General features: G+C 43.6%; 1 protein-coding gene across 1 annotated transcript; it reads right to left on the reverse strand.

The window, feature by feature from the left end:
* Positions 1–385: 385 nt before the first annotated feature.
* LOC125299173 lies at positions 386–2,177 on the reverse strand. Its single transcript, XM_048250368.1, is given in 2 exon segments — positions 386–1,752; positions 2,165–2,177. Coding segments are annotated over 2 exon segments (1,380 nt in total).
* Between the last annotated feature and the right edge of the window lie 16,579 nt (positions 2,178–18,756).

Here is an 18,756-nt window from a genome sequence, read left to right on the forward strand (position 1 = left end):
ATAATATTGTTAGCTTTTGTCTGTCCAGACCAGCAGTGTACAGTAGAGCCTACACTGCTTACCTCACCCCTAAGTAGCTAAACAGTTAGTTGTAGAAACTACTTTCCCTAGCTAAGAAAGTACTTAGCCCTCTGACCAATGTTTCATGTGTAATTCAACTTGATTTGCATTTCGATGAAAATTCTGAAATGTATATTATTTTTCCTTTTCACTAGTCTTTTGAATTATGGAGTGTGGGAATACATCTACTGATGCAACTGGACACATCGTCAGTGATGTTCCTGGAGTCATTGGGTGTTTCGGGTCTTTCAACATCATACACCCTCATCCAGGTGACCCAGCCGGGGTTGATCAGACCCCAGCTTGTGTCCAGATGGCATGCTAGCTACCACGACTCCATGGTTCTCCTCTCTGCCGCTTCGGTAGTATTGCGGATGGCTCTTCTCGTTTGCTGTCCGACGATGCCTAAACGCCCGAGTGCGCTGGCCAAGGATCGGGCCGCAAAGCCTCTGCACCCTACCTCGACTGGGAGGCACTTCGTCCTCCATCCTGACTGCTGGCAATCATTGACTAACCCCATGTACTTGGAGAGCTTCCTCTCATACGCTTCTTCCAGGCGATCTTCCCATGGGACTGTCAGTTCCAGCATTACGACCTGCTTGGTGGCCTCTGATACAAGGACGATATCAGGGCGGAGGGTGGTGACCGCAATGTTGCTGGGGAACTTCAGTTGTTTCTCAAGGTCCACCAGCAGCTGCCAGTCTCTTGCCGAGGTCAGGATGCCTGTTGGTGCTTTCTTTGCTGAGGCAACCTGCTCCCCAGCCTTGACAAAGGTGATGGTGTTCTTGGGGGGACGCAGCTGCTTTGCCCATACCAACCATGTGTTGATGGCTTCAGCTATAGTCTTTAGGACTTGGTCATGCCTCCAACGGTAACGCCCTTCTCCTAGTGCTGTTGTGCAGCAACTAAGAACGTGTTCCAAGGTGCCTCTCTTGGAACATAATGGGCAGGCAGGTGACTCTCCTAGACCCCATACATACAGATTTGATGGACTGGGCAACACGTCGTACACTGCCTGGATGAGAAATTTGATGCGGTGGGGCTCAGCTCTCCAGATCTCAGTCCAGGTTACTTTCCGCTCCAGCGCATTCTCCCATCTTGTCCAGGCCCCCTGCTGTCTCATGCCCACCGCCCTGCAGGATCTTATCTCCTCCACATCAGCCCTCACTTCCTCTTGGATCTCGCGCCGCCTCTCCTTCCCCCTGGTGTTCATTTGTGGAGTTGGAAAGGATCCCAGACCAGCTCTGCCTCATGTCACCACTCCCACCAAAGCCCTGTGCCGCAGCCTAGCTTCGGCCATCTGTACGGCCTCTTCTGCCTTCCACTTTCTACCCGTCCTCACTTGGATTCCAGCATTGGCCACCTTTGGATCACTAGAGTCCCTGTACAGCACCACTTCTCTAACCCTTGCTACCTTGAACTCCTCCTCTAGGGATTTAAAGGGCAGCTGCAGCTTGTTATTGCACCCATAGAGTGCGATGCTGCTCAGGCTCTTAGGTAGCCCCAGCCATCTCCGCAGGTGGTTGCTGACTTTCCTCTCCAAGATCTCTACTGTGGAAACTGGGACGGCATAGACAAGGAGAGGCCACAGGATCCTGGGGAGGATGCCGTGCTGATAGACCCATGCTTTGAATTTTCCAGGTAGCCCGGATTTGTCCACAGATTTCAGCCAGCCATCCAACTCATGAATGTCTTACTCATGAGAACTCATGAGAATGTCTTACAGGCATTGGATCCAAAGCTTTGTATCATTTGTGGGAAACATTTTGAAAAGGGCAAGAAAAAAGATCCCTACTGTATGTCCAAAACCCCACAGTAGAAGGCCTCCAACGCATACTTACCCTTGCTCAGCAGAGAGAGAGATGGTGATGTCCATAAAACTCTGGCTCCATATACAGATGATATTTCCTCCAAAATCAAAGTTGCATATCATGTATCATGTAGAGTGAACTACTGCAGTAAGACAAAAATCAGTGAGCAGCAGCAAGTTGCAAATGTTGAGAGTGAGAGCACATCTGCACCAAGAAGGCTGAGTATCAAATACTGAGAGGTCGAATACTGAGAGATTGTTTCATTTGTGGGAAGGCCAGCTCTAGATCAGAACCTCTGACAGCCATTTCGACTGGTACAGGGGCAATGTAAATTATAGGCCAGGTTTACTTGCGTAGACAAGGAATTTAGTCTCTGCATTTATCCCATCCGTGAATTAGTGAACACACAGTGAACACAATTAGGTGAAGCACACACTAACCCGGAGCAGTGAGCTGCCTTATTACAGTGGTGCTCGGGGAGCAGTGAGGGGTTAGGTGCCTTGCTCAAGGGCACCATGGATGTGGGCATGGGAGAGCAGTGCTCAACCACTTCCCCCGCCTTTTTCCCTTCTGGGTCGGGGATCGAACCGGTAACTCTTCGGTTACAAGCCCGAACCCCTAACCATTAGGCCACGGCTGTCCCCAGTACCAGAGACAAGGTCCTTCTGGCAGCTTCTGAAAGGCTTGATGAAGATGTACATTCAAATTCTTTCATGCCCAGATCTCTTTGCATATGATGCCAAATACCATAAAATGTGCCTTGCACACTACATCTCTAAACAAAATATAACAGCAGCCATAGAAAAGAATCAAAGAAGCAGACCAATGTCTATAACAAAGCGTTTATTAAGCTCACTGAAGACATTGATAAAACAGTATTGTCCAAAGATATAAAAGTGAGATCTCAATTCTTTGACTGAAAGCTATGACAACATACTAATGACCATTGCTGAGCAAGAAGGTGTGTCTATAGTTCAACACAAGAAATATAGATCCTGGAAACTAAAGGAAAAGCTGATACAGCACAAAGACAGGCTTGCATTTGTTCCACGTCCAAGACAGTCAGATCTGATCTGCTCAGATACTATGACCATATTGTGCACTGAGGGAAGCTGCTAAACTCACAGAAATAACAGTTTTTTTTTGTGGAAAACATATGTGGTGGTCATATTTTGTACCGCTCTGTGGTACATCTAGTTCAGTAATGACTTGACCAAAACAAAATTCAAGTGAATTTTAATAAAAGTGTTCCATTCCAGTGTTAACCTGATTCAATTGGATCTGTGTTTCATATGAAATGTATCATTATTAAATGTAAATATAGATCAGCACTTGCCTTGCAGTAACAATGAATTTATCAACATTCTTCTCACCACTGATAATGTGATTTGGACTTGAGACTGTATTTTGCTAGTGTTCTGTTTTCTTTCATTTTGGACACCTCATACATTGAGTGACAGAACACCCTAACTTGTCATACTATATTTACATATTTGGTATTGGATTCAGTACAACCCCACCTTTCCCATAAGCCATCATATGCGTTTCTATGATAATCCCTGGTAAAGCAGCTACAAAGTAAATGCAAACATTCTGCATAGATATTCATTTTTTGCATGTCCGCTTATTTTAGGTGTATGTTTACATGTCTCTATTCATTCCATACATCAAGCTATTCACATCCAGTCTTTTCTAGTAGGTAAAGCAACTTCCTGACTCTCAGAGCTTGTGTGATTGATCTGCACTAGTTTATATGCCTTTACTCCCATACGGACAGGCTATATTTTAGTCCTTTTTTGGTTTTGGGGTGTATAACAATATCTGTTATTTTAACAATCTTAGCAGTAAAATATTTTTAGCTAAGAATCCATTTCATATATGGGAGACCTTAGAGATGAGGAAAATCATTGTTGCGTTTAGTTCTACCTCTGGTTGGGGTATCTTAAAAATGTGGGGCCATTGTCACTAGCCTACTACTGTAGTATACTGAGCCCATTAGATGACTCTGGTGATTCTGATATGTGAGACCCTGCAAGGCGAAACCAGTCGTTTTGCGCACGGTGCTATTTTGAGAAAAAACCATGATAAACAAATGTACAGGTTAAAATGTCGAATTTCACGTTTTCGCATAATTCGACAGTATACAGTCTACACTTTCATATTGTGAACAAATTTCACGGATAAACATACTTTTTGACTGTTAAACCCTTACTTTATTTAGGTGAAGATTCAACACATTAGCAGTCTTTCCCTTTGTCCACGCCGCTATAAGGTTTTACGGTAGTATACGGTAGAGCTAATTTACTCATTAGGCCACTCATTACTCGTACTCAATGTGTCAGCTCTATATCATTCTTGGCAGATGTAACCAAATATGAATGTGAAAGACTTGCCTTTCAGGGCACGAACGGTCAAAAGCACAAACTTTTAGAAATATCCTGCCGTCATTTTAGGGACCAGGAGAAGTTTTCCATTGAAGTAGGCTAGCGCATTTTAAAAGTAGGCTAGGCTATACACAATCTGTGTACACAAAACTTCCTCTCCCCTTACTTCCCCCAAAATACATTAATTATATTCTATAGTGACACCTTATGACCGTCCCAGGTATTAACTAGGGGGCAGAAAAAGACTCATTGCACTGTTGAAACTGCATAGTCAGTCATCCGCTTCAAAGTCACGCTACCGTAAGGCTAATTATAGCTGTGCCTTCACACTATCGCACGTGACAATTTACTTAAAAAGGTGATTTTCTCCTCTTCTGGCGTATTGTGACAGGAGAACCATGCCAACTTTGGATGCGGTTATCTTAGCGATACTTTTTGCAATACCCTCGATATACATATCGTTGGAAAGCTTAGTTTATGGTCGTTCGTGTGAGTACAATAACTTAATTTTGTAAATTTTACCAAAACGACTGGTTTCGCCTTGCAAGGTCACATATCTGGTTCCCCAGGACTCCCACTTTACCCCATCCTCTCTCTCTCTCTCGTCATTATAATATAAGCAGTCAATCAGTCCCAGTCGTTCATGCTTAAGTTCCCCACCATTGACAAACCTCTTCAGTTTCCCTGTGGCGGTTGGCTCAAAGTTGTGTCTCCAATTAGGGCTATCACATGGGTGCCACTTCCACCAAAGAAGATGCATCACATGAGAGCAGGCTATGCCAAACGGTGTCATTTACTGTGCCGAACTCTTCTGAATCATTTCATATTTATCAGCTCTGGGGAGTGATGGGGCTGAGCAGGAGAGAGAGAAGGAGAGAGTGAGTGAGGGAGAGGGGGAGGCTTCTACATCAATGGAAGACTTGTTATGTGTTGCTGCAGACAAACACTCGACACAAGAGGGAATTACTTGGCAAGTCTAGCGAGCTGCTCAACTCTTGTTTTGTGTCTCACATACGTAAATGACAGCAGCATCATCTGTCATCTCATCACGCTTGTGTGTGTGTGAATGTGTGTGTGTGTCCAGAGGTTTGAGGCTGTTGTGTGTACAGAATCCACAGTGGGTGGGAGTGTACATACAGCTTGTGTTTGAGTTTGGTTGTATGTGTGTACATAAATCTATGTGTGTGGGGAGAGTGTATGGTGTGTGTGTGTGTGTGTACACAGTCTAATATTTGTTTGTGTGCGTGTCTGTGTGTATGTGTGGTCAGGGAATCAGCTATGCACTGTTGTCTTTGAGCCCCTGATTGTATCTCCCTGTTCCTCCCTTGTCAACTGGAGGTTCCATCCCCCCACAGTGTGCAATCGCTGTGGTCCCTTCTCCAGTCCAGTCCCACGGCACGCACTCACAGCTCGGCCCACCCTCTCATCCCCCTCCCCCTGTCCTCCCCATGGCCCCGGCACTCAGCTCACACCCCTCTCGCCCTTGCAGATGATGCTTAATGGGGGATGTGTCACTGTAAAGACACAGGTTCACACCCTGGATCAGTAAGCACACTGACAGGCACCCCATGTCCCGAAACACATCTCTTGTTTTGAATATTAAAAATATTTCAAATATTTTAAGCAATGTACATGAAGTCATTCAAATTAAAGTGTAATTGGTGTTGTTATAGGATCCAAGTGCAGTGAAGATGCTGTGATTACTAGGCTCTCAGTGCCCCAACATATCTATTGATGTAGACTGGAGCTGAAAGAAGAAGGGTAGACTTGGTGTGGAGCCAAGACTGGCTGGTTGTTGTTGGGAGGGAGAGAGACACAGACAGGGTCGGGGGTGGTTCTGTGTAGTAAATAACCACTGACATTTGTTTACTGCAACAGTTTCCTGAATTGCAGTGAAGAAGATGGTATACTGTGTGAATTGATTCCCAATATTTAGAATGACACATTTCAGCACGACTGTACCTATTTTTTTGTTTTACACCACTCAACCAGTCAGTGGAGACTCACCACCAACAAAGCCTCCTGAGTCCCTACGCTACAAATCAAATGCATAAAACGTGGACATGTGGAGCCGGGCTACTTCAGCCGACTTACCAGGAGCTCTCACAATCAAGGCTTCAACCAGCAGGCCCACGTGTCACTTCACTGTGCCGAAAGACACCATTTTCTTTTGCAGTGTCTTTCTCTGAGCAAATGATTTCTCTCTGTGTTTACCTCTTAATCATTCCCTTTTTACCGTTCCCCTCAAGCCCCTTTGCTGCCCCTCAGTCCCCTTAAAGGAGAATTCCGGTGGAAATGCATTGATTCCAGTTTCTTCCAGTAGCAGCAACTGGAATCCATGCATTTCCACTGAATTATTTTTGGAATCTGATCCCTTATCATACCTGTTCATTCTTACTCGTTGCTCGACTTATCGTGACTAAATTCAAGATGGCTGCAAACGCTAAACTTCGTGAAGATACTGTCTGTATAAATCGTCTTGTAAGTAAACTACCAGTGCTTTTTCAAAGTTCTCAATGTCTCGTTTTAAATGTCAGGGCCCTCGGAAGTCTACCAATGAAGTGTGGAGATACATTGAGCCTCGTAAATGGGTGTAAAACAGTGATTTATTTGCATGGCTAGCCCGATGCCCGGCACCACCACTATTGAAAAAGCTGTTGGTAGCATCGGCTAACTAGCGCCAGATTTTGGAGTGCAGGGGACAAGCCGAGATGGGCTATGAGACATACGTTCACACTCGGTATCATGTTTCAATACACTTTAGGTCAATATCACACCGAAATTCTCCTTTAAGATCGCCGCCTCTCTCTTTCTCTCTCCTCATCTCTCTCTCCATCTCTCTCCTTCTCTCTCTATTCCTCCCACCTTCTCCCTCCCGCTCTCTCCTTCTCTCTCTCTCTCCATCTCTCGCTCCTCATCTCTCTCTCCCTCCCTCCCTCCATCTCTCTCCTCTCTCCATCCCTCCCACATTCTCCCTCCCTCTCTCTCTCCTTTTCTCTATCTGTCTCTCTCCATCCCTCCCTCTCCCCCATGCCCTCCGTGTCTCTCCAGCTGGCCACAGTGTTTGCGTGCTGGGGTGGCTTTCCCAGGTAATTTAGCCGAGGCCTTTCATGTGTGACAGTGCTGAGCGGCCTCACCTCCCCAGTCTATCATTTAGCAGCTGTCTGTGCCAGTGCATTAATCAGTCAACAGCAGCCTCGGCTGACATTTGTCATCCCCAGACAACTCTGACAAGCAGGAGGGTGCGGCAGTGCAGGGCACTTGTTCTCTCTCTCGCTCTTCCTCTCAGTCGTGAGTCTCTCTCTCTCTCTCTCTTACTCTCTCCATCACTCTTCTCAGTTGTGAGTCTCTCTCTCTTACTCTCTCCATCTCTCTTCTCAGTTGTGAATCTCTCTTACTCTCTCCATCACTCCTTTCAGTTGTGAGTCTCTCTCTCTCTCTCTCTTACTCTGTCCATCTCTCTTCTCAGTTGTGAGTCTCTCTCTCTGTCTCTCTTCATCCAGCTCTGTTGCTTTCTTCTCTTGTTCTCAAAGTGCCCGTCATGATAGCCTCCTCTCTTCATTGGGCTTAATGCTTTATGTTTTCTCCTCTCTGTATCCTTCCCTTCCTCCATTTGTTCCAACCATAGTGTTTATCTGGCTTGTTTTATTTTAGTTGTAGATTCCCTTTTCCTCTCTGTTTCGTATGCATATCGCCTTCTGCCTTTTGGCTCTTATCTTTCCTCACCCCTCCCCCATTCCCCCCATCTCCCTCAATCTCTCTCTCTCTCTCTTTCATTCATGCAGACCGCGTCTCCGATGGCAAATCCACTTCACATCCTCATCTCTCCTCTACCCTCTCTATCCATTCCTCTGTTTCACTCCATCTCTCTCTCTTTCTCTCTCACACTCCTCCAATTTCTCTGCTGAATGCTAATTGGCTTAGCAGGGGTCCTTAGCAAGCTCTGTAAAAAAAGAAAAGAAAGAAATAAGAAGCACGGTCTCAGGCATACAACGATGACCAAATTGTTCCAGACTGTGGCAAGACCCCAAGGAATCCCCGACAGTGACATTTCTCAAGTCTACCTGTTCTCTCGTTTGCAGCACGCCCTCATACAAATAGAACAATTTCACACATTTCTCTTCTGCTGTGCAGTCAGGAGGTAGAAGTGTGTGTGTGTGTGTGTGTTCGTTCACGTGTGTGTGTGTGATGGGTAGGGGTGGGGGGGAATTTTGAGACCTTGATGAAAAATTGCAGAAAATATGGCAGGGGCGAGGTGACAGCTGGGAAGGATGCGGCGGCTGATAAGGAGCACAGCTGCCTGTGCAGAGAGGAGCGCGGAGCTGTGAAACACCGGCACTGCCAGCCCGCCCGCATCACCAGGGGCCCGCACAGCGACGCCACGAATGAAAATTGAGTTTCTGAAGTTCAAGGATACACCGTTCTGCTGGGTGTGTGTGTGAGTGGGTGTGTGTGTGTGTGTGTGTGTGTGTGAGTGGGTGTGTGCGCGCGCGTGTGCTTGTGTGTGTGTGTGTGTGTAGGTGGGTGGGTGGATGTGCATTTCCAGTGCACACGCTGATTTTAACAGTACAATTGAAATGGAATAAAATACAATGGCAGACAAGTACGTAAAGAGTTAGCTCAAAGAAAAATGAGTTTAAAGAAAGTGCCGTTCCTTAGAAACCACAGCCATAACACGTTAAGGAGAGGAAGGCGATGGTAGGGGAAATGTAGGCAAATTTGACTGACACTGAACCACTAATCTGTATTTTTGCTACAGCCTCAATGGTTAATCCCTTGTTTGACCCACAGGGTTAAATCCTCATCTTCCAACACCCCACTGAACTACACAATCATCATGTGGCATGTTGTGTATCAGACATGCCACCAGGGGTTCATGAAGAGTGTGCCTGTGCCTGTGTATGTTGTGTGTGTGCATCATATCTCTGTGTATGTGTTTTTTTTTTTGGGGGTGCCTGAGAAAAAAAGCTTTACAACCTATGTCTAGCCAGTTGTTTACACACTTGTCGGTATTGATTTGAACAGACATAATCTTCAGCCATTTGAGCTATGTGTTAGTTATTGCACTTATGTCATCTTCGGTTTTCACCTGCTTCTCCAAAACGATGTGCTCTCCTGCCTTCTCTCTCCTTATGTGTCTGACACAGGAGATGCCAGAGGACTGACCCAAGGTCAGGAGTAAAGCGAAAAAAGCTTCTTTTCAACTACTGCTGCTGATGTCTTCGCACACTTTCGAGCTACAACCTCTTGTAAGCAAGCTATTAAACTTGACAGAGGTGGCTTCCTCACCCATATCTGAGCATGTGTCAGCAGGCTTTATTTGTCATGGGAAGTCAGTTCTGAATCAGAACTGCAGCTGCCGGGTTAAAAGAAAGAAAACAAGAAAGAAAGACAGAAAGAACGAAAGGAAGAAAGAAAGAAGTTGTCCCCCGAGCCCCTTCTTTCTTCCACTACAGTATCTGTCACTTTCTATCTCTCCGTTACCTCCTCTCCCTCTTTATCCCCTCGCTACTCCCTAACTCTCGCCTCGCAGCCCACTCGTCCTCAGTGGTCGTGCAGCCGAGGGCATCACCCCTCTCCTCTCCGTGTGAGCAGGTAACCCGGCTGGTGGTACGCAGGCACAGTGGACCTTCACTGGCAGCCCACTCAGAACCTGAACCCTGTGGGGCTCAGGATGGTTTGGTCAAGATCAGTGGGTTTAGCTGAGCGCTGAGGTTAGTAATGCGAGCTGTACGCTCACCACTCTTTGTGTGGCCTGACAACATCCCCACCCACACAACAGCAACTGGACAACAAAATGGAGAATATACTATGTGCTTTGCTCACATATGATGCCTTAAGACAAAAGGCTTGTAATCCCACCTATTACACAAGAGAAGATGGGGCTTCTAAAGAATGCCTACACAATAGCTTTCAGTCATGTTCCGCACAAAAAAAAAGCAAGAGAGACGTAAAACAATTAAACAAGATTCTCCGCTGCTTACAGAACTTGTAAACCAAGAAACAATATGCAGCTCTAAAGACATTAGGTGATAATTATGTAAGGGATAATGTATAGAATGCATCCCATTATCGGGAAAATAAGTCCACATGCAATGTCTCTTTACATTTATTTGTTACCATTTCGTCGTGGCTTTTGCTGCAGCTGGACTCGACTTAATTAAACGGTTACACTTTACTTGACAGTGTCGACATAAGAGTGACATGACAATGTCATGAATGTGTCATAAACAAGTCATAAACGTGTATGACATAACGCTTCTGATATTGTGACATTCGGGTTTTCTCATAACAAGTTAGGATTAGGGTTAGATTTAAGGTTAGAGTTAGGATTAGGTTTCATGTGTCATGACAGTGTCGTGTCACTCTTATGTCGATACTGTCAAGTGAAGTGTTACCAATTAAACTCACACTCCAAACAACTTCAAGGAAGTTGGAGGAAAACAGAGGAAACCAAAGGGAAATGGAAACTAAAGTGTGGACTGTTTAAAGAGGTTGTGTAGCTCTTGACCTCATCAGTATTTTAAAGTGCACATTGCTCTCATTCAAGGACTGCATAGTACACACACACTCAAAGACACATTCAAGTAAGTTTGGAACAGAGGGAAGCAGAGGGAAATAGAAACTGAAATGTGGACTGTTTAGAGAGGTTGTGTAGCTCTTGACGTCATCAGTATTTTAAAGTGCACATTGCTCTCATTGAAGGGCTGCTTAATTGGCAATTACTATCTGATTATGCCATTGTTGTAACCATTAATAGCGTCTGGTCTGATATATCTGCCGTCTGTAAAAATAATTTATACCGGTAGCCTGCTAGCTTACGTAAGCTAATTTAGTTTATCACCCGGAGAGAAGAAATACTTTTTTCTGATTGGCTGGCGGGGTGGCTTTTAATTCTGAATATCGGGACACCTATGAAGTAGATCTGGTAAAAAAAGTTTAATCGCTGTTCCATATCAATGCTTATGAATGGTAACTATAACAACGATAGTAGAACGACGGTTGAGCCTGGAGGCAGGCCTCGCAACAATGGAATCAACTGTAAACAAGCTAACTGTCCATGCTATCGCTATGTGTCCAGTTATACAGAATTAATGGACTCGGCGGAGGCAACTCCCCACCGCTGTGCGTTGGGGAGTTCTTTGCCCCTCACCCTTGTCCATTAAAGGATAATTCCGGTGTGATTTTGACCTAAAGTGTGTTGAAACATGATACCGAGTGTGAACGTATGTTTCATAGCTCACCTCGGCTTGTCCCCTGCACTCAGAAATCTGGTGCTAGTTAGCCAATGCTACCAACACAGTGTTTCGTTGTGGTGCCTCGGGGATCGGCCTAGCCATGCAAATAAATCACTGATTTACACCATTTACGAGGCTCAAAGTAGCTCCATACTTCATTGGTAGACTTCCGAAGGCCTTGACATTTAAAACGAGACATAGAGAACTTTGAAAAAGCACTGGTAGTTTATTTACAAGACGATTTATACAGACAGTACCTTAAGGAATTTTACCGTTCAACGCCATCTTGAATTTAGTCCACGATAAATTGACGGCGAGTCTGAAACGAACAGGTATGATAAGGGATCAGATTCCAAAAATAATTCCGTAAAAATGAATGGATTCCAGTTGCTGCTACTGGAAGCAACTGAATCCATGCATTTTCACTGAATTATTTTTGAAATCTGATCCCTTATTATACCTGTTCGTACGTACTCGTCGCTCGACTTATCGTGACTTTTTAATTTTTTAATGTGAAAATCATTGAGTATGAACAGAAGTTTATGAAGGGGGTAAATTTACTAATCTAATTTGCATTATGATGTCACTGGATGGTAACCACCGTGAATTATGCACATTTCAGTAATTACTTAAGCAATGCTATATTGCTTTTATACAACAATTCTACCACAAACTAAATAATCTGAAAACATCCCGTTATTGTTTAAAAATGTTAATTTCGACATCGTTCTTACGCATCAAAAAATAGTTCCCTTTTCAATAGACAGCGTCTTGGTTGCTAGGTAACCAACATTCCAGATCCCTTGTTACGGGTCTTTGTGGTTTACGTGTGTTCTTGAAAGAAATGTTGAAAGTCGGGCTGAAATCACATTCATATCTAGGTTTGCTGCATGCATGTTACAAGGACACTGGGCCATGTCATGTAAGGGACATGGTACTGCAAAAAAACGGAAACATAGTCTACATTGCAGAACCACTCAACTTTATTAATTTTTGGTGAATAAATGTCACACTACTGTGCACAGCCTGACGTGACGATGCTAGCACGTTAGCAGCGGTTAGCTAACGTTAGTTATCTACAAGTCTCCTCCAAGTGACAATCATATTATACACAATGCTGGCAATGCTGAGAACAATTAGCATCCTCGTTTATCTTACTTACATTGAGTTGACTGTGTGGCTTAATCCACAGATGTGGTGAAGCACTGTTTCGTTATGGTTTGCTAAGGAGTAACCCATTGCTTAAAATAGTGGAGGGCTGGGATGAAAACATTGTGTCAAATCTTCGCATTGTATCGCGGAGTGATTTATTATTAGCTGTGCAAAGTCTGAGTTGAAATGTCCAGGGATATTCCAACTCATGGAACGTCTCTCGGCCAATCAGAAACAAATAAATAGTTCCATAGAACCCAATTGTTGTATATAGATTTTATATTTGAGCAGTTTTACTTTCTTTTTTTGTCATTTCACCCACATAACAAAGGAACAGGAAAACAGTCACATGTAAACCAACAATAGTAAACTATTACTATAATCACAAACCCTATGCTACTACTGTATACAATAAAGACGCCTGGTCAAATCAGTTCCTATCGCGGGTGACTTTGTAGTTCTTCAGAGCCCTATTTTTACAACCCCTGCTGTCTATACCACGTCCATTACGGACACTATCATCACTATTGCCACTGGCACCTCCAGCTACGTTGGGCAGGGGGTCGAAATAAGCATGTTATGCTTAGTGGACACTGTCGCAAAGAAGCACCTCCATTCACAGACGCACCATGACTATCAGTCAATAGACGATCGATCATATTCTCCAAAAGGCAGATATTCTCCATCAGAATCAGAATAGGTGAATAACAGATCCAAGACTTCACACATTCATTTTTTTTTTCAACATTTGGTGTATTTCTGCTTCAATTTGGGCAACACTATGGCCCACATCGCTTCTGCGTTATGGAGGAAATGCACGTCTTCTTCGTGTGTTTCTCGCGTGCTTCCTAAAAACTTTGAAAAAAAAGGTTGAGCTTGAATCGAAGCTCTGGGTGTCTGCCAACTAGTGGTCAATAGTACAAATGAGATTTTACACTGTACTCGGGTCTATCGTCTGTTTTATTCAGTAATGACGCATGGGCGGTTAGAGGGTTAAGTCAACTCTGGGGCCAGGATATGGAACAGAGTAGCCTAGAAATCTAGACGCACCCTAGCGGCGGCAAATTAATTTGCTCAGCCTGTACGTCTAGTATCGAACCATAGGGATTTCTATTGGCTTAGCACCGTGGATGTTTTCCAATCACAGCACTCTATTTTGTTAGAGAGTCTTAAGGTGGGCTTAACAGGATAACGACAGTCCTGCGACTGTGAACAACAAGGAAGGTGGCTATGGCGAACGAAGAGCGGTTGTTTGAATCGGCGTTGGCGTCAACTTTGGAGGAGTTGGACTTGTGCTTTTCTTTGAAAGTTGAGCAACACAATGCACTTAAGTCATTACTTTTCGAAGAAGGATGTATTTGCCGTTTTGCCGACCCGGATACGGATATGGTCGTAGCGCTGGCCTATTGCATGCCTAGGCAGTTTGAAAGACAATTCTCTGCCCGCCCCTTGGATTAAGCGAGGTGAATGGTTCGATGCCAGACTATACATCTCAATGATATAGGATGGCCCCGCCAGGCTAGGAACAGAGAGTTTCAAAGGCAGATGATATGGCGGTAGAAGGTCTTCATCTGGCAGCGCTCAGAAAGTGAGGGTAAACCACCTGTAAAATGGGCGTTTAACTCTCAGGGCCCGTCGAGGTTTAGTGGCTTGTGTCAGAGTCTCATCGTTTGGCAGAGGTCCATCTTCCCTTCTCTCTCGAATCCCCAACACTAAACTCTCTGACAGAGAGAAATATCTCCCTCTAAAACACCTGTCTCGCACTCTCTCTCTCTTTCTGTGTCTGTCTGTATCACTTTACACATACGTGTGTGTGTGTGTGTGTGTCAGTCTGTCTCTTTCACTCAAACAGACATATGCACACAAACACACACACACATATACACATGCGCACATGTATACTCACACAAACTTAATTTAGCTCATGGAAAGAAGAAGCAGGAATTGTCAAAATGCTAATTAAATTAGGTCAGTTTTTTTTTTTTGATAGTGATAGAAAATGTTTTCAACATGCTTCAAATGAATTGCCAGTGAGAGAGCGAAAGAAGGAGAAGCAAGGAAAATGAGTCTGCACAACATACCCACAAGGCATCAGCTGCAACAGATAAGCCAAATCTGACTAATAGTTCATTATTTTATGAATAGTATAACACATGGAACACGAGGTGTCTTATCGTATAAAAACTCTACATTACACTATTACATTATGTCTAACCCGTCTAGGCTGTATGTCTACTTTGAGACCACCTACAATAAATGAACAGTAAGCCTACCCCCTCTGGTCGTCCCACTGCTCTAGGCACACCTGTGTCTGGGCCTAAAACAGGAGCAGAGCACCATTTGTACCAGGCTGGCTGTCACTGTCACTGGGACAGCCGTGGCCTACTGGTTAGCGCTTCAGACTTGTTACCGGAGGGTTGCCGGTTCGAACCCCGATCAGTAGGCACGGCTGTGCCCTTGAGCAAGGCACCTAACCCCCTCACTGCTCCCCGAGCGCCGCTGTTGTTGCAGGCAGCTCACTGTGCTGGGATTAGTGTGTGTTCACTGTGTGCTGAGTGTGTTTCACTAATTCGCGGATTGGGATAAATGCAGAGACCAGATTTCCCTCAAGGGATCAAAAGAGTATATATACTTATACTTTTCATTCAGGTCTTAATTGACTGATTAGAAAAAGTGAAGAACCAGCAAGTTCAATGATTTGGATTTAAAAAGTTGCCATTATGTGCCATTAAAAATGGTCATGCTTCCAGACTGACGATGAGGTCTCTGGTGTGGTATACATTAGAAGATGATGATTGGTGTCACGACATGATAAGCAGATCTGGCGCTTAAAAACACAACGTTCCATTCAGGTGTTTACAAGTAAAAGGCGCACTGTTCTTAGCAGTTACAGTATGTTGAAGGCAGTGAGATTAGGTATTGCATCCTACAGTCACTCTGTTTGGAACGTCGCAGTTCGGGTTTCAAGATTGATAAGATTCAGTTAATGCGTAGAGTATGTAAGTTTGGGACAACCAAACAGCAGTGTAAGCAAATCCTTATTGTTAGGTGAAAATAGCTGTCTTTTCTCTAGGCCTATCCTATCCTATAAGCTCATTGGTTTCTTCTTTTCTTTTCTTTCCTTTCCCTTGTTCGCGTGTTGGATAGTAAAGCGATAATGCATTTAATTAAAGCAATGTTTACGTCATGTGAGCCAGAGCCGATATGGCCAGAGCTGCTTGCTCTGTAAAGGTATTTCTGTCCCACCCAAATTGTGTTAGAATGGTGTGTTTAGCAGTCAGATTTTTTTTTTTAAATTCCCGGGGGTGAAATCTCCCTCATCCCAGAAATTGTAAAAAGCTTGAAACACATATGTGTAGGGTAGCCATGCACCGTTCTTTTTTTTTTTGGGATTAGCGTCCTGGGCCATTGTGCGTACTATGGAATACAACCCTAGTGGTGCCCCTGACCATACAGATACCTGATACTTGCCAAGGAAGGTTAAGGATGGGTTCACTCTCTGATGGGTTCACTCGGTACGGTCTACATTGGTGAGGGTGACTGTTCAGAGCCTATAACCCTGTGTTCATATAGTGCTTCTTTTGTGGCAGGAGAGTTTTGGGGAGCACTACAACCCATCGTTTTTTCATTGCTTATTTTATTAGGCTATTGATTGAATTGACATTGTGTTTTATTATTGCTATTCTTCTTATTATAGTTTGACCAACATTCTAATCTGTTCCCTGTTCAATTTTAAATATTATGTTGTTTTTGTATTTGTGCGACGCTTTGGACAAAGGCATCTGCCAAATCCCATAACCATAACCATAACCAAGATGTCCCTTTGTTTCTATGGCAACATCAGCTTGACAACATCTCACCAGGGTAGGCTTGCTAACGTTTTGACTGTGGATAGTGTTCGCAAATCAGCACAGACATAGCCTACTGTTGTTTACAATAATGGGATTTTTAGACTACACAGTTCCTACTTCTTGGGTACATTTTCCACGTTTTAGCTATGGAATGTGGTCCCAATGTAAATCTCTTTATGTTATGATAGACCAGCAGCAGCCCATTGTGACAACTCCAAAAGTTCCAAAAGTTGAGATATGTTAAACGGTGCTCAGAGCAGCCACACAAAAAATAGGCAGAACGCTTATTAAAAAAAGTCACTGGTGCTCAAAAAAAAAAACACTATATGGACTTGAACCTTATAAGAGCCATACAGTTAGGTCGAGTGGCGACGAGACCAGACAACGCAGGGGCAGTGAGAGGAGAGTGTTGATTTACTCTGAGTGTCCAGGGAAATCAGTGTGTGAGAAACCTTTGTGATATACAGTCCTGGGTCCGGCACTGCCACCAGACACTGACACCCCTATAATAACTGGCCGTGAAGAAGAGCCAAATAATAAGACTGACTCAGTGGAGGTCCATGGATGCCAAGGCCATTCCCAATTTAGTGAAATAAATAAAAAAAATAAGACAGCAAGGTTTTTCTTCCCTTCCTGGCTCACTGACTTTATATCATTCTGCAGAGAGAGAGAGAGAGACACTAGACTAGACCATATTATGTACACACAGGTACTTTGCTGTAACTACTTACAGTTGTTTTCAATCACAATTGCTTTTGTCCAATCTGTAGTTACATTTTCAAAACTCTAAATACAATCAACACAACATCTGTCTATTGGTGCCATACTTTTAAAGGAGCAGCACAACATGTGTCTTGGTGCCATACCTTTAAAGGAACAGGCCAACATTTTGGGAAATCAGCACAACATCTGTCTAATGGAGCCATCGCCGTCTCCCCCAGAGTTACAGTTTTTCTCGATTGCTTTGACCTGCTTAAAAAAACTGAGATTCACTTGGTATTCATTAACAGTACAAACTGTGTTTACTGTCGGCCTATTTCAAGTTGTAGTTCAATGTAATTTGTCTTGTCTAGGTGCTTAATATACAGTAGGTCTTACATGTCAATGACACTTAGTACATCTTGAGAAGAATGAATACAATTATTTTTTATTCAACACATTTAGCCTTTTCTCAGTAGCACCTAGACAAGACAGTCAGACAAGCTTTTGTACTGTTTTCTTCGCCAAATAGGCAATACTTTCTCTAAATGTGCCTTAGATTCATACTTGCAAATATCAACACAGAACAGAACACAGATACAGAACACGCTATCTCTCATGGATAATGAATGATTGCTGATTGAAAAAATGTTGCAAAGGTGTCACAAGCTGATACACCTGTGAATCTCTGATACACAGGTGTATCAGAGATTCAGACTTATGCAACCACCTGTGAATAGATGTTTTCCTTTTGTTTATCATAGGAAAACCAATAGAGTTTGGGGTCTTTGAATGACATCTGTGTTAACTGTTTTACAAAAGGGTATGAGAAATATGTGAACCCAATGCAAACGTGTGAACACATTTGCTAGAGATGACTTCTGCTGTGCAAAGAAGGTGTTCATGAAGAATTGTTTTGAAAACATGATTACAGAGCTGACACAAGCATTAAAGTGATCGAGAAAAACTGTAAGATGATAAATACCCTTCTTGTCTCTGTGCGTTGCAGTAACTCAATCTGACGGAGCCATTGTTAGCCTAGCTTAGCATAGTTCATTGAGGTGGTCAGAACCAACTAGCTCCCAAAAGGGACAAAAGAACTCCAACATTGTCCTATTTACACGTGATTTGTATAGTTAAAACATGTACAATTACCAATGTAAAATGAGAGCGGTTTTCTAAGCATACTTGGAACTATGCTTTCATTCAAACGAAGCACTTCTACATGGACAGAGTGTTTTGCATGCAACACCTGAAAAGCTCCAAATCCCAAGTAGCAATGTGCCTGAATGAGAATATACACAACTTTAATCAAAAGGTTTATAGTAAAAGGTCAAGTTCTGAAAAATATGGATTTCATACTGTCTATTATGTGCAGGTATACTAGTAGACTCATGAAAAGTAATATGATTAGTGCCATCACCTCTTCGCATTCTGAAAGTTGGTGTGCTATGACTGACTATGATTACATAATGGATAAAAAACGTGCTAGAGTTGAATAACTAGAAGGAATAACTAAAGAAGGAATAACTAGATTTTGAGTCAGGTTTACTGGCTTGGT

This window comes from Alosa alosa, chromosome 1 (assembly GCF_017589495.1).
Source record: "Alosa alosa isolate M-15738 ecotype Scorff River chromosome 1, AALO_Geno_1.1, whole genome shotgun sequence".
NCBI classification, from domain to species: Eukaryota; Metazoa; Chordata; class Actinopteri; order Clupeiformes; family Clupeidae; genus Alosa; species Alosa alosa.